The 26,214-nt window shown below is 32.8% G+C and overlaps 1 protein-coding gene across 9 annotated transcripts; it reads right to left on the bottom strand.

Moving 5' to 3' along the window:
* Nucleotides 1–129: 129 nt before the first annotated feature.
* On the bottom strand, nt 130–24,957 carry LOC125062433 (glucose transporter type 1). Of its 9 annotated transcripts, none has more exons than XM_047668360.1 (17): nt 24,582–24,956; nt 15,940–16,000; nt 15,155–15,256; nt 13,338–13,434; nt 11,832–11,997; nt 10,372–10,509; nt 9,984–10,079; nt 8,337–8,497; nt 7,835–7,959; nt 7,245–7,415; nt 6,944–7,080; nt 6,707–6,865; nt 6,331–6,543; nt 4,743–4,967; nt 4,498–4,637; nt 3,685–3,833; nt 2,821–3,033 (listed from the first exon to the last, which is right to left on the bottom strand). In XM_047668360.1, the coding sequence occupies exons 3-17, from the start codon at nt 15,240–15,242 to the stop codon at nt 2,945–2,947; spliced, it is 2,154 nt and encodes a 717-aa protein (XP_047524316.1). In that variant the 5' UTR covers nt 15,243–15,256; nt 15,940–16,000; nt 24,582–24,956; the 3' UTR covers nt 2,821–2,944. The 9 variants fall into 9 exon arrangements, with proteins under 9 accessions (XP_047524317.1, XP_047524316.1, XP_047524319.1 ...); XM_047668363.1 differs by having other exon boundaries at nt 3,685–3,800; nt 24,582–24,954; XM_047668359.1 differs by lacking the exon at nt 2,821–3,033 and adding an exon at nt 3,886–3,909 and having other exon boundaries at nt 3,040–3,800; nt 24,582–24,957.
* Nucleotides 24,958–26,214: the final 1,257 nt, after the last annotated feature.

Raw genomic sequence — 26,214 nt, 5'->3', positions numbered from 1 at the left:
GGTGGTAACATGTAAGTACCTATCGTAAATTTTCTTTTCAAAACCAATACGTAAAGAGAGGATATTTTCAAATTACATATGTTAATATTTAAAGGAGGAAAAAGGTTTTATAAATTAAAACAAGTTATATATTTTTAATGTTTTTATAACAAGTATTAGTTCCAATAAAATTTTACAAGTTCCTTTTGTACAATTACGGGGTAATCACCGTAATGAAACTTAAAATAAATTCAGATAAGTTGTGGCAAAAACTGTGGATAGTGCTTAGAAGAGTTTAAGGGTCTATGTAGTTTACTAGCGATGGGGCTTGGCTCCCAATAAATGCGCCATCCGTGCATCTTGCGTCCAGTTATCGACTAAATACATAGTACGAGTATATTACACATGCTTATATAGACATACTAATACAAGACACGAGAGTTGGCGAGCCTCAAATGTATAAGAAAAACGAGACAACTATTATATAAATCAGATACAACTGTGTAATTGACGTCGTTAAATATACATGTTAAGTCTATTTTCAATACAAGAGGTTGGGTTTCATATATCTACGAGATGTAAGTAATGCTGGTAGTTTAATTTTTACGATACATTTACAATTTACATACTCTCAAATAGCTAATACATAAATTAGATTAAAAGAAACATAGGAACATATCAAATGCACAATAAAACTAATCAAATATATAAGATAGGAGAATATTTTGTGCAATTGTGAATTAAGGTTGTAGGTATTCTCTACGTATTCTGTACATTGTGCGCAGGATTTAGCGTTAACATTTTGTGCGTCAGAGATTATTGTTAGTAAAATGGCTAATAGTGTTGAAATGCTGCAAACGGTGTTGTCGAGGAAACAATTTTAAAGCCACAGAACTTTCCTAAAAACATATCCAAAGTATTCTATTATTACTATATAATTCTGAAAGTGAAAATGAGTAGAACTCGTGTATATTTTTCTACAACTTACAGTTTAATTACTTATTAAATTAACAACTAAAATATAGAAACATGAACGTGTATTGGCCAGTCATCGTACGCACATCCAGGCAAACAATTTAGGCCGCTTAAATAAACCTTCTTGACTTGGCCGCACCGCTTTCAAGTCTCTGGAATTGAGCAGTTAAAGGAGACACACGGATGGGCAGAAATCGACTACAACCCTGAAGTAACTAGTGACCCTAGCTAATAAATAATTATTTTTTGTCATCTAGGGGCGTACTAGGTAAAAGCTTTACATTCTTAAAAGTTTTCACAAGTTGTATAACTTACCGTACTCTACATTTTTCGTCAATCAAAAGTAATACGATTTTTTATTACTCCTTAAGACTAGAACTTAAAAAGTCTACTTGCACATGATAAATAATAAGGTATTCTGAACTACATATAATTACCACATCGTGAAACTCAATTAATAAACTCGACTACTCAATTCCCGCAACTGCAATAAATTATTTTCGACCAGAATAATGTTTTATTTATAATTATTTATATTCATTACAATATTAATTATTATTTATGAAGCCATTTTAGATATGACTTTAATGTATTATTAATAAGTATAACAATCATTTATAATCATGAGCAAAAGGAGAATAAAAACATTCGTAAAGTAATATACCATTTTTTTATAAAAAAACAACAATAATACATAATATAATAAAGTCACGCACGTTTTTTGTACATATTCGTGACAATACGCGTGAATAATAATATCGTTTTCGTAAGCATTAGTGCACCGGTTGTTACTATTCGACACGAGATTAAAGCTTTTTAAAAATTAAACTCACGTTTTAACATAGATTTTATTTACGACCAACTTTTAATGTCTATCTTCTCATAAAACAATATTCATACTTGACAGATGTCCGACTTTTTAAAATTCTTGATTAGGATCGGTATTTTTTTTTAATGAAATTTCAATACAATTTTCAATTAGTGTGTAAGTCATAATCTCGTGTCACTTATATTATAGTACAAACAACGGTACGTTCCCAATGTGACTACATTTCCCAATAAGGTCAATGTACTCGTGATACCCATTTTGTGATCTTACTTAACTATGATTTAGTCGCAACTACCTACGCACTGTAGCTTTATTCAAATACAGATTAATAAATAATCATCCAACGCTTAAATAATATTTTTGCGTTTTTGTAAATTTACGCTTGTCTCTTATATCTTTTATTACGCAATTTTTAGTTAACGAGGAACCAGTTTTTTATGGTAAAATATATAACGAAATGGCTTTTACAAAAAAGAAGGATAGGCTTCGTTTATAGTTATTGTATATTTTTTCACTTAATATTAATACTTATTTTTATGACAGAATCGTTTACTTAACAGCAAATGTCAGAATCGTTTTCTTAACAGCAAATGACAGAATCGTTTTCTTAACAGCAAATGTCAGAATCGTTTACTTAACAGCAAATGTCAGAATCGTTTACTTAACAGCAAATGTCAGAATCGTTTTCTTAACAGCAAATGACAGAATGTTCTTATTAACCGTGAATACAGTGATAATTTCGTTATGGAATCTTGAAACGAACTCTACTTGGCAGTAAGTATTCCTTATATAACCTGCTTTTCGATTATATTACGAACCTCATTCGAAACTTTTTCATCTTAATTTATTTTAATTAAATTCTCATTTAGTAAAATTTTTGATGTATTGAAAATGGTATAAGAAACCATCTTACACGGTACCTAGGTATGCACTTTTATATCTTATGTCATAAAATGACAGACTAAAGTACTATATTAAATTTACGCCGTGACTTACATACTAGTTTCGTTTTAATAACCTAATCACATCAATTTAGAACATTTGTTGTGTGGTAGTGATAGAGGCACGGCCTACCGCTTGGCGCTTGAGTCCATGAAACAAGAAGTTGGCGGCGGCCTTGATCGGCGCAACTAGGGGCGCACGCGCAGTGGTCTCCCATTGTCAGACGTTGCCCGGCGTCGGGAACCGCGGCGGTGGCAGCGGCGGAGGCGGCCGACCCGCTTCCCCGCCAGCTGACGACTGTTCTGACACTGTGGCACAAGATATACACAGAGCTTATATTCAAGCTATAACATTCGCTAAGCTAATTTCTATTTCGCATAATAACATGTGTTACTACTATACTCTAGTAGGTAAACCTAACTTACCAAATGTTCTCCTTATTGATTCAATTAGAGAATATGTACAAACTAGAAGTCTATTTTTACAACTTTACATTTCTTTTTTCTTAAAAAAGTACTTACCTCAATAATAGAGAGTAGAGTTCCCACTATTTGTTTTAAGCACACAAGTTACCCGAGGTTCACCATAATGTAATTACAAGTTTTAAAAATATAACCATTGATCCTTTATCATGCAGTATTAAAAAACAAATGGTAATATCAACACACATCAAAAGAAAGCAAAATGACATTTCATTACTACGTACATTACACTTTTTGAAAATGCGTACCAATACACTGTAGGTAATGAAAGCGTGACAAACCCTACCTATACAAAATAAAAAGACCTTAACTACAACACAATACGAGTCAAACTACCGTAATCCTTAATTGCTGACGTAGATAACCTCGAACATCAGCAACGAGGGATACTACAACGGCTACAGTAACAAAACGTTTTGGGTGAAATGAGACTATGGAAGTATAAAGATAGTCTGTCTACTGCTGAACTTTTCTCACGTGAATCATGTTTTTCATCGATGGGGGCAGGTGGTGGCGGCGGCGGCAGCTGTTGCTCCAAAGCGTTCACACAATTCATCATGCTTCCATAGAGTCGGCTGTCGCGAAAACTGTCCCTGTACATACACCCAGCACGGTCATACCCAAGCCTAGAGGAGAAATCCATACCACATCTGGTCCCAAGTATCCGATTATACTTACAGTTTGTTTTCATAGATTTCCGCGCTATATGAAAATGAGGTTTTCGAATTTAGTCATCGCGTACCCTGACTAAACTTAGCTTATCGTGTTAGAAAAAAATTGTATGGACGCTAAAACTTTTATCTAGTCTTTAGGAGTAAAAGGTATTTTCATTCAGTCCCTTTTCAAAAGAATAATAAAAGTAAAAATAATATAATGGATCTCTATATTTCAAATATAGATCATAAAAAAAACATTTGAATATCGTTATCGATATGAAAAAAGAGATTTCAATAATAGTTGACCTCGAGAAATGTATTCAAAAATGTTTTATTGTAATGAACTTAAAAATTTACTGCGTTATGTATAAATATATGTTAAAATACCAAACCGGGGACTTTTTAGGGGACTAGGTAGTTTTGTAGTAAAATACAACACAGACAAATATTAATAGAAACCCCACGTGCAACGCGTGCCAATGGCTTATGATATCACTATGAGATCGTGCCTCTGACGGACATGAACGTGTTAAACATCGATGTAGGTGATGTTTGGTGACGAACACAGAAAGTGCACGTTGTTACAAAAATATTATATAAAAACTTTAAGAAATAACCCTAACAGAACACTTACCTGCCGTTTGAATTTCGGAACAACGCTAATATCTCCTCAAAGGTCTTGTTTTTTGTTTCAGGAACTTTTTTATACGTAAATATCCAAAAAATTGCAAGGAATACACTAAAAGGCAGGAATGTATAGTTTTCCAGTAGGGCCTGAAAATAAACAAAATAAACTTAGTGTGCTAAAAATTACTAATTACCGTATATGGTAGAAAACGTATTACTTTATATAGTGATGAATGGGGAATTGTTTATTACCTTCATGCTGGGAAAGCCGATTCCAACTACGAAATTGGCCATCCAATTTACTAAAACGGCGATTGCCATTGCGCTCGGCCTAGGTCCTTGTGAGAAGAGTTCGGCAGTGATTAACCAGGGAATTGAACCAGGCCCCACAGCGAAGAACACTACGAAGCTTAGCGTCGACACCACGGACAAGTAGCTCATCCAGTCTATCATTTCCTGTACATAGCCGAAAAACTCCTATCAGGGGATAGCATGATAGTTCTTTCCTGTAACCGACCGAGGCCGAAGTAAATCGCAAACATAAATGTTACCACACACTTGTCTGTCTGTGTATGTGATTTTAGTTCATTTGTTTACTATCTGTGGCTCAACACATAGTGCTAGATGAGCAGTGAGACAATTTAAATAAAACTGTTTCAAGAAGCGATCTTCAGAAAGAATAAGAAATTGTGCTAGTATTTAGCGAGTGAAGTAAACCCGTTGTTTTGGCTGTATTGCGCTTGCGTGAAGTGCTTTCTGCTTGTGAGCAGATTTGTGTGAAAATATCACTTCAGTATCCGCGTGCGACAGAGCGTCTCGTGAATAAAACTCTTTACTTTTATATCTCAACTTTGTGTCGGTAACAAAAATGTGTATGGTGCTGTATGGATGATGTACATTTACTAACATTTATATTTGACAATTTATTTCATTTACAACGTTTCCTAAAAAGAGTACGGTTTCGGAAACAGGAAAGTCGTAGTGGGGGGGAGGTGATATCTACTGCGAAGCGAAAGCAAAAAAATATCAACACATGCTCTAAAAATGGCTGGCTGAAGGCGAAAGTTGTGTAGGATTTAGTAGAATTTCTTTATTTAAGGTAATGCGAATTTACTATGGTCAATACATAATCTAGACATGATAATGGAAAGTTATATTTTTGTTGATTTCAATTGAATGGGGTTGTACAAAAATGTAATACGAAAAGTTCACTGTATCTTTAAGGTGATTTAAATGAAAATCATAACAAAACAAGCGTGCAAAGCAAAATATGATATTATTTTTATCATTAGCAGGTGTTTTTTAATCATTAAATAATATAATATATAAACGTTACGAATAAATTTGTACTTGTTAAAACACCTCCTTATAATATATTAACTTAATTCATGCTCTATACTAGAAAAGCAATACTTATACCAAGTATAACAGAATTGTCCAATTTTAAGATAAATATAATAATTAATCAATTGATATGATTACGAGTATAGCTGGTTTAAGTATTACACACGACCTTATTTAATAGTTATCTAAGAAAATAAATATAAATTCAACCATTAAAAGTTAGTTGTAAATATATATAGTTAGTTAGTTAGTTATATAGTTGTTGTTATCAACATTTCTGGCTGCAGTAAAGATACTTCAATTACTCGCCAGTTTCTATAAAAGTAGACTCATATAGCAAATAAATATTTTAATATTATTATATTGAATGGTTTTTTGTTAATACATTAAAGGTTCTTCTTGAACACTGAGTTTTGCTATTACACATATACTGAACTGCAAAGTAATGTATATTTTTACATTCATTCACAGTTCATCAGATCTGTATTAAACACACCTTTATAAGGAATGAGATGGTGATGAATATAGAGAAGATAAACATTCCCCCAAGGCCGTAAAGATGAAGGGTTCGGCGTCCAGTGCGATCCATGAGTGGTAAGGAGACCAGGGTCATTCCTACCATAATAGCCCCAATACCCATTGTTGCGAACTTCGCTGACTCTTCGGTAAGTCCCGACGAAGTAAACAGAGACGTTGAGTAGTAGAACACCTATATGAAACATCTATCAATTTAGACTTTATTTTTACACACACTTTAAATAGAAATAAGAAAATGGCTTTTTACGTGTAAATCCTCTTAATACAGACTACGCAAGGAGACGATTTAGAATAGACCAAACGTCTTTTTGAGTTGAGTGAACTAAATAAGTTACCGCATTAATTCCGCTGAGTTGTTGCGACAGTTGCATCACGACACCAATGAGCAGTGGGGCGCGAAGAGTAGGAGAACACAGTAGCTCCCTCATTGATATCGACGCTTCTGCCTGTTGAGCTCTTTCTTCAGCACGCATCTCTTCTATATCTTCCTCCACCTTTTAAAATAGTTAGCAGCTTAATATGTAATAATAGTAAATATAAAGAATCTTTAAAAATATATAACGAAATATTACTTGGTTGCTAGCTCGTAATCTTCTCAATGCCCGTCGTGCTTCTTCTTCCCATTGGCGTGTGATAAGCAGATAGCGAGGAGATTCAGGACAAGCAGGTAAGAGCAAAAGTTGCAAAATCGCTGGGCATACCGCCAAACCTAGCAAATAATTATTTTGTCAAGTGTCAATCCCTTGAAATTTTAGTTTAATATAATTACTACTTCTTGAAAATATAATGCAGGGTCGACCACTACAACTGTAGATAATTTACTAATAACTGCAGATTATACCAAATAATAATATAACAAATATATTTATTTACCGAGAAGTATGGGCCAGCCCTCATCGGTGCCAAGTATTTGTTCGATACCAAGAACTTGGGATAGAAGCAGACCTACAGTGACAGCCAGCTGATTTACCGTGCCCAGTCCACCGCGAAGGTTTAAAGGCGCAATCTCAGATATGTACATTGGCACCAATGACGTATTTAGCCCTGAAATTTTAATGACATTTAATAGTTCCTTACCCCCATTTCTGGATTCTTCGCCGTTGCTAATGAAAACTGATATTGTACAAATTTTATACAAAAAAACTGATTAAATTTAGATTGTGTTAGCTTCTGCTTGGATTCACATATTACTATTACTTATAATTATATTATTTTGAGTTGTTACTTTATATTATGACTTTTGTAATCTAAATAACATTCATGATTATTAAAAAAAATGGTTTGTCCCAACATGAATGATACACGTTAAAATTGAGGTTGGTTCTGTATAATTACGAAGATATGCGAAAATGTATTTATTAATCATAAATACTTTGTAGGGTTTATATTACCACAAGAAAAAGTGTAATGTATCATATATAGGCTAGTAGGCTTTAAATAGAAACAACTGCCTCCATAATTACCGCAATTAACTCCAATGATGAATCTACCGAAGAAGAGCATTTCATAGCAATGTGATATCTTTGTGAATCCCATAAGACTTGCGCCGCTAATACCAAGAATGTTATTGAGCAATAATCCACCTTTCCTAATAGGAGAGACAAAACCAATTAAAACATGTCAAAGTTGGTCAATGCTGTTACATTTCTTGCTCATACTTTCGTTGGTTACTCTTAAGCCTAACCATAAGCCATAACCGGTAGCGTTACTGATGTATACCTTCATGAGGTACAGCCCGGATTTCTGGGTTAGGTAAGACATTTCATGGTCCCTGCCCTGAAACAGGGTCATTAAAACAGAAATAGAAATGTGTTTCTTCTATGACTCATTCAGAGGTTACCATAACAATTTAGTGTGTGTTCCCAAAAAGAAACAAAAAAGTTACCTAGTTTATTTATTCTCGAAAATATAGAATATAATAAAAAAAATAAGAATTAGAAGACCTAATTTTTTTCATAAATATACCTTCCAAATCGATTTGCGATCATTCCACCCGAGAAACCGCCAAGCATTCCACCAATTGCAAAGATGCTCACTGCGATGGAATACAAAGTGTTGACGGCATCATCCTGGATATCCTTGCCGTAACGGTCCTTGTAAACGTCTTTCATAAAGTTTTCGATGTTCTGGAGATAATAACAGATATTGTAATTACTAAAGTTGAGGAAGAATTCTTGAGAAAATTTATGATCTTTTTTTAATTTCATTCACCCTTTCATTTTTTCAATCCATTCTTTCAATCTCTATCTTTGATGTAACAAAAAATAAAAAGACCAATAAAAACTCAAGATTTCGTTCTTAAATTGTAGCATATAGATCTTATCGCTTTGTAACATCTTAAAATAAATAAGGCACGCTTCTGATGAATACCACATTCATTAGAGTAATTACGTTTGTTGATTTGTTATGAATGTATGAGAACATATTTCATACATTCATTTCATCAGTTTTTGAATCATTCCTTTTATATTACGTGTAATTCCTACTTACTACAAATATCCCTTTAAGATATTTTACCTTATTCAGTTTTATTATACCGTTTAATATATGCCTGCTCTTTTATATCTGCTCGAAACTCGAAAGACACAACAATAGTTAAAACAGTGAAATACGACTGATTTTATTTTTACTAATTTGTATTTCACAAATATTATTTTAGAAAAATAGCTAACATATTTCACGCAATATACGGGCGGCCGTGATTTAAGTTCTCCTTGCATATGTTTGTAGCCATTGATATACAAAAAACCCAAGATGTACACTCAACGTCAAAAAAACGTCCTCAAATAATGAGCGCAACATTCTAAATTCTAATTCTAAAGTCTCGCGTCTAATAAGTGGAGTCGATGTTATTTATTTGTGTTTTTTTTATAAATAAATTTATGTACTTTTGATATTTTGTGTGTAGTTTTTGACAAATATATTTACGCTATATAAAGTGTAGGTCAGGAGGTAGCCAATTTAACATTTTTTTTTTAATTTAAAGAAAAAACTTTTTAACCGGATTAAAGTTATGTATTATTATAAATTTTCAACTATTTAACATCCAACACCTTTTGTCTTCAGTCACCGTGACCACGCCCGCTGTAAAGCACCCGAAAAGTCGGATAAATTTAAAATTATGTTAAATAGTTGTAAATAAAAAAGTCATGTTCGACTCCACTCCATACCTTGTCCTACCGACCACGGTCGATCGTAAAATTTTATTGCTTTAAGTACGTAAACACTGCGTTGTAATAACAACTTTAAGCAATTCGCGTAAGGTTGATTTTGCAATAATATATGCTTGTAACATATACTGTTATAGAAAGGGACAGAAATAGTGTTTCGGGACACTTTCGAGCGTTACTTTTATTCGAGATTGTGCATCTTGGGTTTTTTGTATATCAATGTTTGTAGCGTAACCAGTCATATAAATCTACAGGGCGGTGTATGACAAAGTTTTCTCTTGCATTGCTTTTTCTATAACAAGCCCGAAGAGCCTGCATTATGCTGTTCCGTTTTTTTTAATAAGAGCACAGTAGAGAGCAGTTTTAACACCCAACTAATTAACAACTTTTTTACGACGATATTATTTTCCGCCATATAGGCTTATTATAATATTTATCTCACTCTGCCAGGAGCGTTGATGACGCCAGTGTTGTAACCGAATTGCAGCATACCGAGGACTGCGGCTAAGATGGCATAGGACAGGAAGAATGTTAAGCCCTAGAAATGAAAATACATTTTATTTTACAATTTATGGTAATAAGCATTTATTTGTCGAACCAAATCTGTAAAACCGTCAAACATCATAAGTCACATTGAGCGCTAGGTTTTTAATAAGCTTTTATCGTACCATATTTCGTAAATAGAATATTTCAAATTAATTTAGACTTTAAAACATTGTTCGCTTTGAACAAACTTACAGATAAAATGCTAGTGAAGATATGTGTTATTACCAATTTATACGACAATATTTTTCTAGCAGACAATTTATTATGAAATCAAATATACTTACTTGCTCAAGAAGTCTCAGCTTCCGCCTTTGAGTATGTTCTTCAAGTCTATCCACATACTCTCGCAACTCCTCGATTTCTTCCTTCACCTGCTGCACAGTATCCAATTCTTGCTTGATGGCCACCATGTCTCGTTTTACCTAAAAAAACTCTACTCTAAACCCAGAACATTGGAAAACTATTTCAGCATCTGTTTTATTGATTAATTTTAAGATGTAGATTCTGCAGGAATAGAAGCCCAAACTATTTAAGTTTCCCTACAGCAGTAACACGACAAAATGACATAACAAGGACAGAAAGAGCTTTCTGTGATGTTTTTTTGAAAAGTGAGTAAGTACTGAGACAAGACTCTAATTTACATAAAGTCCTACACTTATTTAAACTATCACAAAGTTTACCGTATAATAAAGGTTAATAAAAAAATACAACTGTTACAAAACCAAATGTAAATACTGCATCTCAAGGGTAGTTAAATCCTAAAAGCTTGAATTCATACTTATATTATACAAAATCAAAATTTTGTAGTTATATATTAGCCAATGTACACTAGTAAATTGATCAACTAACTATAAATACTATTTTTAGTTGTCTAGACTGCGCTTATATTAATAACAGGCGTCAGTAAAATTCTATCAAGCCACGCGCAACGACGACCAGCGATGCGACGGGCGAGCGAAACAAATGCATGAATCAGTACGGTGCAGGCCACGGAGTCGAGCGGCAGTCGCGACGAATAGAGAAGGGAATAAAAAAGTTTAGTCGTGGTCGCGGCGAAAAATGAATACAGAGTTTTTTGTTACTGAAATACTGGCTAGACCAGCTATTTGGAAGTCTGGCCATCCACAGCATTAATTTAATATACCTTAATCTCAAAAACAATTTTTCAGCGGCACTTAAAATTCTATTTGCATTAACTTTTTTCTCCAATTCTGGTTGAATATTCATAAGAATATAATTGAAGGTTTCAATACTCATTCTGGTATACTCAAAAAAATAATTCTGGATATATTCTGAATTTCTCATACTTCTTGTGGAATTCTCCACATTTTCTCCAAATATTAGGTCTTGTACCAAAAGCTATTAGTTTCCAAGCAATATCGAGATGATTTCGATAAAGACATTTCGCTGTCGAACTTCCTAACTGGTCGCGGCGGCAAACGTGACTGGTCCGTGGTCTGCAAACGGCCCCGCGCGAATGGTCGCCTAGCCTCCCGCATCGCCGTTCGCACCGCCGATTCCCGTGGCCAGGCCGTAATAGATAAAATTCTCGTGTCACACTATCCATCTACTATTTTTCAAAACCCCTACATTTTTATTGTTATTATTTAGTTAAAAAAAATTGTTTTTATTTTTTTATGTTATGCAAAAATACATAGAAATAATATATACATGGCAAAACAACGTTTGCCGGGTCAGCTAGTATTGTTTATTTATAGATACCGATGACATAAATTGGACTCACCTCAGATACCTCGCTTTGACATGATTCAACACTCTTGGTGAGTTCTTGGAGTTGCGTGCGGATCTCGCATAGAGCGACCGTGGTCTCGAGCTGTCGGTCGCCACGCTGTAACTCGTCCAGCTTGGCGGAAAGATTCATACTCATCACGCTCACCTGTCTCTGAAGGCTGAATTTTTATTAAATCTATTAGTATATAAATGTTAGAACTGAATGCGCATACCTAACATATAATTAATCTTGATGTGGGATCAAGCTGCTTCGTAGCATAAAAAGTTTTTAATTTTTCCAAATCTCAGCTCTAAAGGGAACCTCAAAGTTGTAATTTTCAAATAACAATTAACCTAAAGTCACTCTAAGGGCCATACCTCACCGAGATACTATGGCGACGTGGCCTGAGATGTATGTCGGCTAAATCACTTGGCGACCGACTCTCTGGCGACGCAGGGCCGCCAGCCATGGTAACGTCGCTGGCCACGTCGCCATGGAATCTTGGTGAGGTATGGCCCTAAGTATACAGTCATTCAAAATATTCATAAATACAACGAAAACAAACTGTAAGAGTGTTCAGCGTCAGTCTTGATATAAAATAAAATAAATATTTAAAGCAATAATTGGATTTTAAAAAAAAATTCATATAATCATATTTATTGCTTAAAAATTGCTTCTAATTCTCTGATATTTACATAAGATTTTCTTAATTTAATTAATTAATAACATACCTCATTCACCAAATTACATAATTAATCAATTATGCCAATCAAATTTAACTTGTGTATGTTAACAAATCACAGATACGTCGTGAAATACTCACAAAAACTTGTATTTTTTGTAAAATACCGTAAGACGTTTTAAAATATATGTATATTTCTTTTGTGCTCGGGAAATGCAATAATCATTAGAAACAGTAAATGTGAATGAGATTTTAATTTATATACAAAAATCATATAAGTACATTATTCTGTGAAATGTCTATTGTAGAATGTAAAAGCAACAAAACTGAAAAGCTACAAATATATAATTGGGAAGTCTTTTCTAGTGCATTTTTTAGAAAACTTCAACTTCAAAATGTAAATTAATATCAATATCTCCACTAAATAACTATTGAAAATACAACACCTTCAATCACATGCAAGCGCCTCATTGCGGAAAGATCAATTGATTCAATTATAAAATTAATGTTTCTAATAAAACCGCGATTTCAGTGAAAGCGACAACGTGTTCGACTCCGTGACAAAACAAGATATGTCATGGCCATTGTATCTAATGCAGGTAAGTACGGTGAACTATAGTTCGATGTTATTATGTTATGAAGTAAAGTGAATGATGGTTGAGACGTCGCGAGTTGCATCATTCTAATATCTGTTATAAAGGATATTTGGATGCCAAGCCAAGGTGAAAAATGTATAGACACATCGACACACAGAGTTCATGAATCGACAATGCAATGAAGCCAGTAACAGAGGCAGAAAGCTAAGGTTTTCGACATTTCTCTAGGGTCACACGTACCTAAGAAGAAGTTCCCTGAGTGTCGCCTCGTCTTCCTCCGTCGGCGCATATCGTGTCAGCTTGCCGCCGGCCTCGCGGCCCACATGTTCCGGTACCACTGTATCAAAATCCTCTTTTATTTTCCTATATGCCGTCGAAAGCTTTTCTGTTTCCATGTTTAACTGCTCTTGTCATCCATATACAAGCAAGCGATGTTCATTCTGATTACCTTCTACAAATATGTTCTTATAGTATAGAAAATTTTCGTTAAAAAATAATTTGAGGTGCATTTATTTATTTATTATATACATGATCTTAAATAGAAAATAAGTTGGTGTGGTGGAAACACAAACTGGACACAGTTTTTCTGTCCACCAGGACGTCGAACATATTTAAATAACTAACTTATATACTAAGGCCAGTGACATAATATACACTATAACATTATAAGTATTAAAATTGTAAGTAAAACGTCACAAACTAATTGAAACATTGACGCTCCACAGTTAGCCGATGCAAGTAACCTGTTCTTAACGAGAATTCTCATTCGAATATAGGATGAATTACAATATTCGAATAAGAATTAAATGAAGATGATGTCTGATTAGCATAATGTTTGTTACGCATATTTTATAATTTTTTGATGTAATAATTTTTTTATTAAAATTTAATATAATTTATTATATCATCATATAATTAGCTGAATACATCGACTAATTACATAACTATATAAATAAAAATACATCTTAAAATGAAGTATCAACTATTATTACATTTCCACTTGAGAAGGAGTTCAAAACATATCAACCCTACTATCAAATATATTTACTTCATAACTTAAAATCGAACCAACATTGTCACCGTACTGCCAATAAGTGCCAATGGCCACGACAAAAAAATTGCTTTAATCAAATTGTCTCAATAAAAAATCATTGTGTGCAATGTTTGTTAAAATGTATAAGTGCTATAACGTATATTGTATAAACGGAAAAGAAACGTAGATTTCACTCTTAAAGTTTCAAATAATATTTAAAATTAAATACGAAACATTATTTTGTTTATTTTATAAATAACACTGAGAAGAGGTCGAATAATCGATAAGTTTAATACCGTGATGTCAATACTCCGTTGGTGTTTTCGATGAGTATAAATTAACTATTATTTATGTAAGTGAAGCGAAGCACTATCTATGTTATTGGAAAAAAATAAAAAAGTAACGCTCGCAACAAAATTTTAAAATAATAAATCATGCATCACATTTATACCACATATTGATCCTTGATTGTTTGAAAAATTATTGGTAAGTTTTTCGTGACATTTTCTTATTCTCTTTAATCTGAATACACTCTGGCCACTGTGACCAACCAAGTTCGTAAAACACACGTCAAGTCAGAATTATTTCAAACTATAAAATATATATAAACAATTGTGAAATCATGATAAATCTGTCATAATCACGATTTTCTTAATAAATTTTTCTTATAAAGAACTTTAGCAACATAATAATATAAAAGTTAGACTTGCGTTGTTGGTTTCAGATTATCATAATAGTTTCAAAGTTTTACAACGCTGCTAAAACTCCAGTCGACTTTGATCGAGTCAAACACTTCATTATAGTCTTACCTCGAAAGCCTTCTTTAAACGAGACTAAGTGTTTACTTATGGGAGAAATTTCAGAAGATTTTAATATTAAGTTGAAGGTTTTAATTGTTCTCGGGGGGTTTATTGCAACCGGTAAGACGTAGCCCTCAAGATTGTTTGCAAACTCGTTGAAAAATTACAGTTATATTTTCAATTTTCTTGATTTAAATTGGCGTACATTTTTTATTTAATTTTACCTGAAATTTGGTCTACTGGTGAGTAAAGCGGGGGTTCGTCTCCCCCTGCGTGTTGGTGCTCAAGCAGACGATGGCACGACTGTCTCATGAGCGCTCCCGGCACTGAAAAAAAAAATCTATTAGCCAAACATAATAAGTTTATTGGAAAATTAGTTGTTGTAAATGTAGTAAAGCCGACGCATACAGTACTTGCCCCAATGTAATCCGTAACACATATATATACATTCATACATAATTAATGATTTATACGGAACGAAACAATAATTAAAAATCTTTTGTCGGATTAATACGGATCCCATTAACAAATTAATTATATTTTGCACAAACACAGTAATTACATTACAGATTAATTCATTGTAATATGTTTTGAGCAATTTTTGGGTAAAGTGATTGCTACGCATACCTACGAAAGAATATATCGAGTGTCCGACAGCGTAGCATAGTGTTCGGATCGATTTTCAGATGCAACAAAAGTAGTTTCAAAAATTATTGGATGCAGTTCCTTTCAAATCAAATCAAATCAAAATACGTTTATTCAATTTAGATGCTTCTTAGAGCATGCTTATGAATGTCAACAACGTTTACAAATTTCACGAAAGAGCAGGACTACGCCATCCGTTCGCAAAACTACCTAAAGGCCAGAAACTGAGAAGAACGGGCAAGAAACTCAGCAAGTTTTGCCCTCCCTTTATATAAGCTAATATTTTATTGGTGCCAAATTTTCTATATACAAATGTAATTATGTAAAGAAAAACTCCACTTTACACATATTTTAATAACTTTACCTTTATTCTAGTTATTGTCATTTGACTACGAGCGATGGCAATTTATTCGACGACATTGTATCTGAAACAAAAGAAACGACATTAAAAATGGACACTCAGTTGGTATAGGCAAATAAAAAGTAACTTAAAGTAATTTCATTCGCAATGCATGATATTCTGTGTTTAAATAGTAAAATATTTTTATTTACTGAGAAAAACATTTTAGAAAGTAATGAGTCGCATAGATTATAGTTGGACTAGATGGTGGTACATACAATACATACTGTACAAACCCAAACCATCCTAACATGGATATAATTTACAAAGAATCACACATGCATTAATAATCATTATTCGATAAATCCTTTGATATAACTGAAGATGATACCTGAAAATAGCCACGGAGTAACAAGTAAGTTATCCTATCATCATTTGGAAGTGGGATTTTAGGCTGATTACACTCTCACGCTAGGAGCATGCCCGAAAGCAATGAAAAGAAGCGGACTAAAAATATTAAAATAAGAGCGGAAAAATACGACGTAAAACAAAAGTTATAGATGTCTTAGATGATAACTTTAAACAGAAGTGGCGGGGCATGTAAAATACAACTATATGGAAAGTACCAAGGGTGAGAAGTAAAACAGGTCGCCCTAAAAAAAGGTGGATAGAAGGTATAGAAGCGTTAGCAAGAAGCGAAAGGAGAAAGAAAGCAATTTGGAGGAGGCCTTTACACTTGAAGGGGTTCTGATCAATGATACTGAAGGAATTTAGGATAACGAGTAAGAAAAAAGAAAATGTTTATAACAAATCTAAACTGTATATATACTCAAAATTTGTAAAGTATAAACACTGTCACGCTTATACCACTACAAAGATTTTGATAACTGCGATAAACGGAACTCAGAAAGGACATAAAATAATATTTGACGATCGTGATTGCTTTGTAAATCTTTCAAATATATTTAAAAACGAAAAATCTCAAGCCGCAACATAAGTCGCGTAGAAAAGACAAAATCGTTGAATATATATGCCCCACTTAATTATATTACAGGTCCAACATTAAGTACACAACAGCAACGCTAAAACTTACTGAGTGTCGATGTAGGTATAGAATTTTCAATATGAATACTTAAAACTGAAATTGTAATTTGCCGGAACATTTACAATTATAAAAACTTACCTTATTAATGTATAAATAAATATCGACTCGCCCAGTAGATAAGTATAGATAATTTAAAATTGCATTTATTACTTATTAAGGGTAACCATTCGACCTACTCTAATGGCTGAATGACTATGTCGGAGCTTTGACTGGGATCGCGCATGCGCTTTAGAAGCTTGATAAACCTTGTAAATGCACGAGCCTGCAACATAATATCTAATCAACTGAAGCCAGAGACCGTGGTCTAGAAATATTTTATAACATTTTTCAATCTTCCTAATTATATGATGTTCGCCGTTTGCGTAATAACGCAGCCTAATGATTTCAGGCAATTTACCGTTTGACGTTGGTATTTAGATTGAAGAGATTATGTACTTCCGCTCTAATACTTGTCTATATTAAAAAAACATGTTTCATTCTTTGTCATAGATACTCTTAAAAAAAACTTACCAATATAAAAAAATGTCTCTTTGAGATGTCAATTACTGATCAATAAAATGAGCGCATTGTGTTAAAAACTCCTAAAACTATACGGGTTTTATTGCAATAATTTAATTATACAGTGCAATTAGATATTTCAATATGTTACTGTAAAATTACAACAATATTTGTAAATTTATTTGACAGAGAGTTATTGCATTTATTTAATAGTAGTTTTAATCAACGATATTTTGAAATTCCTTGAATTGTATCCACTATTGTAATATAATACTTTTTAACCTATTATTTAATTAATAAATAACAAGTCAAAACATAAGGTGAATACAGATAAGTAGGTATAGATTAGTTAGCGATGCGAAGTTGCATCCGAGTTCTAAGTATAACTAACATAGCTTAGCTGAAAACCTATCAGGTAACCTAACAGAGCGCTTAATTAACACTCATGAACTTTGACATCGAAGATTAGACGGAACTGCGAACTAAATAAGGACAAAGTTCATGGATATGCTAGATTTAGTTGCAAACTCTATATAAGCTTGATCAAACTAATACTTAACTCTAAATTAGCTGCATATACAATTTACCTATTTCAGTGTTGATTTCATGAATAATTCCCTAGCTATCTACCTTCTGGCTATGAATAGTATTTCAATTCAATATTTTAGTTATCAGCGGTGAAGTCTCTCGACCTCTCCGTCTTTCATGACATTTGCACTGGCAGTTATTTTTACGTTCGGTTTCTAAATTCAAATGTTAATTGATGCTATGAGTTCTAATTCAACATTTGTCAAAGATCGACATTTGAGTCAATTGAGTTTTTAATCGAAAATTGCTTTTGCAACGAACAAGCAATTTTCGATACTTTGAGTGTCGCAAAAATGTATTATAAAAATCCTGTTATAGTATTACACTTTGTTTATCATTTCTATGACAAGATGTCATGTGTCATGTGGTGATGATGTTATCTCAATTTAATGAGCCAGAATAACTGAAAGTATCCCTGTTGGTAAAGACTTGTTTGTTAATCAATTCTAAACAATAACTACACAATAATTGTTGTTTTAAGTATTATTTACAGCGAAATTGTGTTTTCTTTGAGTTATAGATACCACCTGTTGATGATCAATTCAGCTTTGTCGAGTACTATTGAGAAAGTGCTTGAAACTCGTTCAAAGACTTAGTATAAAATATACACCAACAAATCGTGGAGTTGCACATAAATGCAAAATACAGCTAAAAATTTTTTTAAATTCTGTTAAAATTCATCCAGGTATTATTAGTGATAATAGTAATATTATTAATAATGATAAAACTTTGTAGTTTTTAAATATATAACTATTATTATTTTTGTACGCCGTTTAATAGCTATTGAGGTATATAATATACTCTATTCAGCGTTTGTTAGCTTAATTAAAAATCGTAATTACTCCAATATACGTACTAGCAACCATACTACTACTAAGTGATTTAGAGCATCAAAAGGATACGGTATCATGACGCGTTTCAAGGCCTAAAAGGTCTTTTATATGCTACGACGTATCTAGGTCAGGACTGAGGGAGACAGGTCCACTGAGGAATTTATAAGGAACCATGCAAAACTTGACTCTAAAACTTGACCCCATAGCATCTGATATTTTACATAAAAATAATTAAAAAAAAACACAACTGTTTTTAAAATCAGAAAGCTTAGATTTAGGATCGACCGGCGACAAAATTTATTGAAAGTAAAAATAAACTCTTGAATAGTCTTAACTGTTTAAACATAGAATACAATTAACACATACAAATTGCAAATTAGCTAATTTGTAAGAAACATATTTATACGAGCGTTACTTAAACTTGTTGTACCTATATTTTGAACTCAACAGAATCGTAAAAATATATTCAAAAACCAATAACAAATACTGTCGGTCTTATTATAAAACGAAGACCGATAGCGCTATTCCGCCGTGGTATTATATATATATAATGTGTGTAAAGTTTGGTCGAGTTTCTTCTTTTTCCATTGGCAGATATGAAAAAATATTACGAATATTTGACAAAATAATATATTTTAAATTCTAAGCTACAGTAATAAGTGCACTAAATAAGTTAAATTTATGATTCTTGAACTAGCCTTCCTAGGATATAAGTACTTAATTTTATGAAAGAGAAAAATTCTTTTAAATATTCCAATTATTTTTATTCTTGGAAATTCTTATTTCCGCTTAAGCCATCAAAGGCAACTAAATGGAAAATATTCTGTTTTATATTAAATTTCAAATGAAACTCAGCAATGCTTGCAGGTTTCTATGACGTAAAAATATAAATTTCTCTGAATCGGCAATGAGAAACTGCGTCAAATATACCTTTTTGAGTTTATGTTTTGGCATCTATGTTGCAAATCCTTCATGTTGAGTAAAATCAGAGAGTTGCAATCAAAGAACACAAAGCTTAAAAAAGTACGTACGTAAAGTACTTCAGAAAAGAATTATAGCAAATTTGTTAGTGATATTTTACGATATGAATGTTTTGATTACTACAACAGTTTTTGTTTGTGTGAAAAAAAAAATCTATAATAGTAGCCAAAATAAATTGTGTAATCTGTACCTTGTACCTTGATATCCTCCCCTTCGCTCTTTAGGAATAGGTTTGTAATTTTTCTTATTTTTAACTTAATTTCAATTAGCTTACTATAATTTTATTTAAGTAAACTATATATTAATCAAATATTTGTACTTTTTACTTTTTAAATATTTTTTCACCAACATTCTTGACTTCTTATAATAATAAATAGTATATGGGGTACGGACACATCTCTTTAATTATCATTATTGCCTTTTGTGGTTGATACAGGTTGTCGACATTTTCCTCACCACCGTACCAGTAAATCTAAATCAGACATAGAATAATCTATTGGAAGAGTCCTGGCTTGAAGGCATAGACTATATTATAAAAAAAAAATTGTAAAATTGTCTAACTTTATGAGTTTTTAAATATGATCGCGTACCTATAGTCCAGCAGATCTGTTCTCTTTTGCAGATGCTAATAATTATTCCAATTAGAAAACGCGTAAACAATTTGCACGACAAATCTTTATAGAATTAAAAAACCGTACATATACTATATGGTCTAAAATCCCGATATACAACGAGATGCTTATTTAATGAAACGTATTTTATATTTAATTTCATATGTCAATAAATATAATCCATATGGGTTGCCTAGCAAATTTCAGTCCAGAGTATGTTTAATTAATATTTTAAAATTTTTTTTAACATTTCACCGGTATGATTATTAGATAAATTCTATACCAATCGAAAGTATGAAGCCTATAGAATATGCAAACGTTAGGTTGTTTTTAATCAATTAATTATTTATGTGTATATTTTTTATGTGACACTAAAGTATATATACATCTTTAGTAAAAAAGAAGGTTATAGTGATACATATATAATACTACCCTGATTAAAAATATTGATTAAAAAAAATTTAAAAAATTAACTACATGCAAATTATAAAAAAAATATTTTTTTAAAAATATTAATTAAACATACTCTGGACTGAAATTTGCTAGGCAACCTATATGGATTATATTTATTGACATATTAAATTAAATATAAAATACGTTTCATTAAATAAGCATCTCGGTGAAGGTCGTTGTATATCGGGATCTTATACAAATATCAAAGTATAACTAGAGATGTACAGATTACGTCACTAATGCAATTTCGAAGCTAGCTAGAGAACTCTTTAACGATTAAATTAACATATATAGCGTTTTAAATAACTTGAATCGTCTAGGTGTGGTTGCTGTATTAATAGAACTGCAAACTAGTACTCTATATTGTACCGGCTAAATAATCGGTCTGCATATTATATTTATTTCTATATAACGGACGCCACGCTTTATGTATTTTAAGACAATGAGTTTATAAGCTTCTTAGTAGATCCTGTCTTTCACAGCTTCTTCAGGTTCTGTCCATAGAAGCTTAGCTAACTGTGGACCACAACTTCAATAGAATTTATTTGCTTCTAGTTATTACTGCAAACCTATCCAATTCATATATTCAATAACAGCAGTGAAATATACAAACGTTTTCGTTATTTTAACTGATAGTTAATGATATTTTTATCGGTTTAAAACTACTATCTTAGTTTCTATTATTTTACTAATAATAACAATCAAGTGGCGATAAAACCCAATTTACAATAAATTTCTATGATTATTTTTATTTCATCGTCAAGTAGATGATCAAGTTTCTATCTACATGTGATTTTTTGAACGTGCGAGTATTATATGCACACATAGACAGAAAATCCATTGGTGGGGATCGAACCTACGACCACGTTGCATCACAGGACGACCGGAGTAAGAGAGTCGCACGCTGAGGCCAACACAAAATGTGTTTCACAAAAATAAAAATATTTTTTATTGGTTTTCAATTATACATATTCATTGGAATAGATTAATATATTTATATCTAAGCTACTTTAAAGAATATGCACAAAGTACCTAATAAGCTAAGAAAACACTCTTTCGAAAGGCAACACAAATAAAATAAGAGAAAAGAGTTAAGTAAGTTAAGTACATACAAAGTTAGAAAATTTTACTATGTTGTATTTATACCTAGATTGTTTTCATTAAAATGAATTAAATTAATTTCGAGCAGTGTTGGCCTAGTGGCTTCAGCGTGAGACTCTTATGCCTGAGGCCGTAGGTTCGATCACCGGCTTGCCTCAAACTTAATAAGTCGACGATATGTGGCAAGCACAGGAGGCTGATCACCTACTTTCCTATTAGATTGACAAATGATACAGAAATCTGGGACTCTGTGCACCTTGCACTGATTATAGTTTTCAATATGTTTTTATTAAATTTGAATATATATTAATAATTAGTCCGTAAGCAATTAGTAATGGTTGAAAAGTGACTATGAATATGAATCATACGATTAGATTTGTAAATGAAATCTCAAATTACAAAAATGTTGATAATACTTAAAAATAAAAGCAGAAATATGCATTTGGCAGGTGGAGGTTATGCATTAATGGAAAGTGGTGCAAGGACGGTGGGCGTACGACGACCATGGAATTGTGTCATAGTATTACGAGTTATATAGTATACCATAGTATACCAATTCGCTAAACTTTACCCTGTCAGCATACATTCCGTGACTGCACGGCAAATTTATCTAAGTCTCAGAACCTTTATGTTTGGTAAAACATATTTATTAGATATCTTAATGAATTCTATTATTCAACTTAGAACTACGTAGATTAGTATTAGATTTTTTGAAAAGGTAATGAATTAATTTAATTTAACAAAGTGGTAGTTTGTTACCTATTTATACAGTCATATGTTATTGTTAAGTTAATGTATAAATATTTAGAGTAATTAGAAAGAATTTAATATTAAAATTCAAAAAGTAACAGAGTTGTTTGGAATTTAATAAATAATCGTTAAACTTAAAAAAAACTTGTGATTGGAATTGTGATTATAAGATAAAATACTGTACTTAACATTAATGACAAAATGTCGGGTACTGATTTGTTTAATTTCCTAATAAAAACTAAAACGTTTTGATAACAGAGTTGTATTTTTTTACACTCCAACTCAAAAAAATCTGGAATAAATCACAAAGCGTTAGTTAAAGATCGCGGCCAACTGTAACAGCAAAAAGAGCAATTGCTTTAACGGGCATCGATGTAACTAAAAGTCATCATGTGTTTGAGTAATTTTACTAGCTGACCCGGCAAACGTCGTTTTGACATGTATATTATTTCTAGGAAACATTTTTTTAGTTCAATAAAAATAACTATCTACCATAATAAAAAAATAGGGATTGATCGTGGAAGGGTGACAATTAAGGGTTGTATGTATTTTTGTATGTTGTATCATAAAATAAAAGCCTAAAAAATTAAAATTTAGGGGTGGGACCACCCGTAACATTTAGGGGGATGAAAAATAGATGCTGTCCGATTCTGAGACATACTGAGTATGTATAAAAAATTTCATAAGAATCGGTCGAGCCGTTTCGGAGGAGTATGGGAACGAACATTGTGACACGAGAATTTTAAATATTAGATTAATTTTAGTCTCGGTTACCTGCGCAAAATTTGGCAATGACCTATATAAGATTTTTATGTCGTATTTTAAACAAAAACACCTTGTGCTTTGGTAAAAATAGCTTGGTTGTATGTACGAAAGGATTATTTGCTTTTAATTTGAGTACATATAGGTATTGATTTACACAAAACTGCCTACGTCTTTTCTGACCCACTTTATTATTGAGTGAAGGTTAGCTATGCAAATGTCTAAATAATTTATAAGAATTCAGTGGTATACCAATACCGAATACATGGTATAGTTAAATTAAATCAATAATAAGAGTTGGACTCTGGATAATAAGAGTCCAAGTATAAACAAAAAATAGAAATAAACTTAAATGTCTTTCTCAATTTCTTGAGTAACTATATTATTAACGTATCAATTTACTACCAATTTAAACCACATTCATGATTCTGTTTAGGTTTTCGCATGGCTATATTAAAAGGTAAATTTCAATCACTATTTATAAAATGAACACATTAATATGTCCCACCATCCTGGCGTCCGCTAAATATGATCGATTTCTACCAGGCTGTAAGACTAAAATGAACAATTGACAATCGCATAACGCACAATAATTAAAGTTCGCTCCGCAAATCAAAAAACTTAATTCTATAAGCTTAAAGCATCCAGTTCTATGGGTGACCGATCCGATTAAATATTTATTTTCACGTGTTTGCCAGTTCAAAATAGTTATTGTCGACAAACCAATACTTGGGAAAAATCAAATAATTACAAAAATTCCACTTCATTTTTTTGTGCAAAAATATTTAATTATTGTAACAAGTTCCACATTGACGGACACCGTCCGTCTCGTTCTTTAAATGTGCTTTTCTCTTTCTGCTTGAGATATCGACAGACGCACTTACATAAACGGATCTCACTGACAGAATTGGATGATATACTGCAATATCTCGCTCTCTTTTTGAATTATCAACTACCAGTACAAAGCGAATACTAAAGACGTACCTGATGGTACTTCCTAGGACTAACGGTGGTGCCGCAGACGGAGGTGTAAGTGATTCGCAAATTCGCCACTCCTCTCCACCTTGCCGAAACGATTAGCTCCAGCCCATAGCCACACCGCGGCCCGCAGCACCTTCCCCAATCGATTTTTCCAAGGCAATCCGGTCACACATGGAGGAATGTCGAGCCAGACCCGGCGGCGGCGGCGGCGGGGCGTGTACGTAAATCTGCCGAGACCGCCGAGCTCGACCGCGACAATCGCGCGTTTAATCCAACTCTTATTTCGGTCGATGCGATGGCGGAGGAGATTCGCGCATGACTAGAGCGGGAGAGTGGACGCCCTGGCGAGCTCTGTATGTAGCAAAGTGCGCACTGGGACGCGCACGATCGATACAAGGAGGCGTGCGCTGCGGCTCGCCCGAAGCCAACCCTACACAACTACAATCTTCCTTTATACACTCGATGACGTTAAGGAACGACGTCATTCTGTTGATACGGGCACATGAAAGCGCATCCGATTATGTGCGGGCGCAAGAGACCCCATACAAAAAGGATATAGGGCAAATGCGAATATGAAGTAAATGAAAACAAAGTAGCGTGTATAAAAAGCTGATTTTTTAACATTCAGACGTTAATCGATAGTTTCAGATGAGTAGTTATGATTAAAACTTCATTATTATAGTTAGTTCATTGCATTAAGGATTTATTAACGTGAAATATATGGGGGGGGGGTTAGTTTTTCTAAATTACTAAAAATTTTCCGTTAAAACAGTTTTGCCGAAAACAATAATGATGAATACATAAATGTACAAACGCGCTCCTATAAACGGCCTCTAACAGCTTTCAGGTAAATTTTAAAGAATTTTTTCTTAAAAACTATTAATGTGAAATGCTGTGCATTTCATTAATTAAATTTCGAAAATTGCAATCATCTAACAAAAGCATCACGTCCTGAGCAGTGGGCTAGATCATGTACGTGTAATTACTTTGTGGTTTGAAGTGTATACTGTATATACGTGTGTTTACTTTATTCCATCGAGGCCGAACAAAAACACTGCATTTCGATTCAATTACATATTCATATTTGCCAAATGCTGAAAGCATAAATTTTGCTTAGTGTTCGTTATTATCATATTATCATATTATCTATTTCTATTTATCTAATATCTATAGAACTAAAGTAAATTAAGAAATAAGTACTTTATTTATTTATGAGGTGAAAATTTTGATACAATATTAAATGAATAGAGAAAAAAGGGGATAGAAGATATAAAAGCGTTAGCAGAAAGCGAATGGAGAAAGAATGTATAGAGAAATTTGAAAAAAACGGGAGGAGACCGTTACCTTTTTAAAAAAAAATGTAGATAACACACATTTTTAAGAATTGGAAATAACGGGGTTTGTTATTATTATTTAATGAATAAGAAAATAAAAAAAACAGTACTACACTCCTTGGTGTTGGCCTCTGATTTCTGAACCTGTTTCGTATTCCCTTTTTCTTAATAGGCTAGTAGGTGACTAGCCTTCTATCAGTAGTCGTCGTTTTTGGGACTAAAGCATGCCGGTGTCCTCAAATTTTTTTCCTTCAATGTGTGATCAATAAACTGTCAAACAAGGATATCATATAATTTGTAAC

The sequence above is a fragment of the Pieris napi genome, chromosome Z (genome assembly GCF_905475465.1).
Source record: "Pieris napi chromosome Z, ilPieNapi1.2, whole genome shotgun sequence".
Classification (NCBI taxonomy): Eukaryota; Metazoa; Arthropoda; class Insecta; order Lepidoptera; family Pieridae; genus Pieris; species Pieris napi.
The sequence above is the reverse complement of the archived record's forward strand: the minus strand, read 5'-3'. Positions and strand labels throughout refer to the sequence as shown.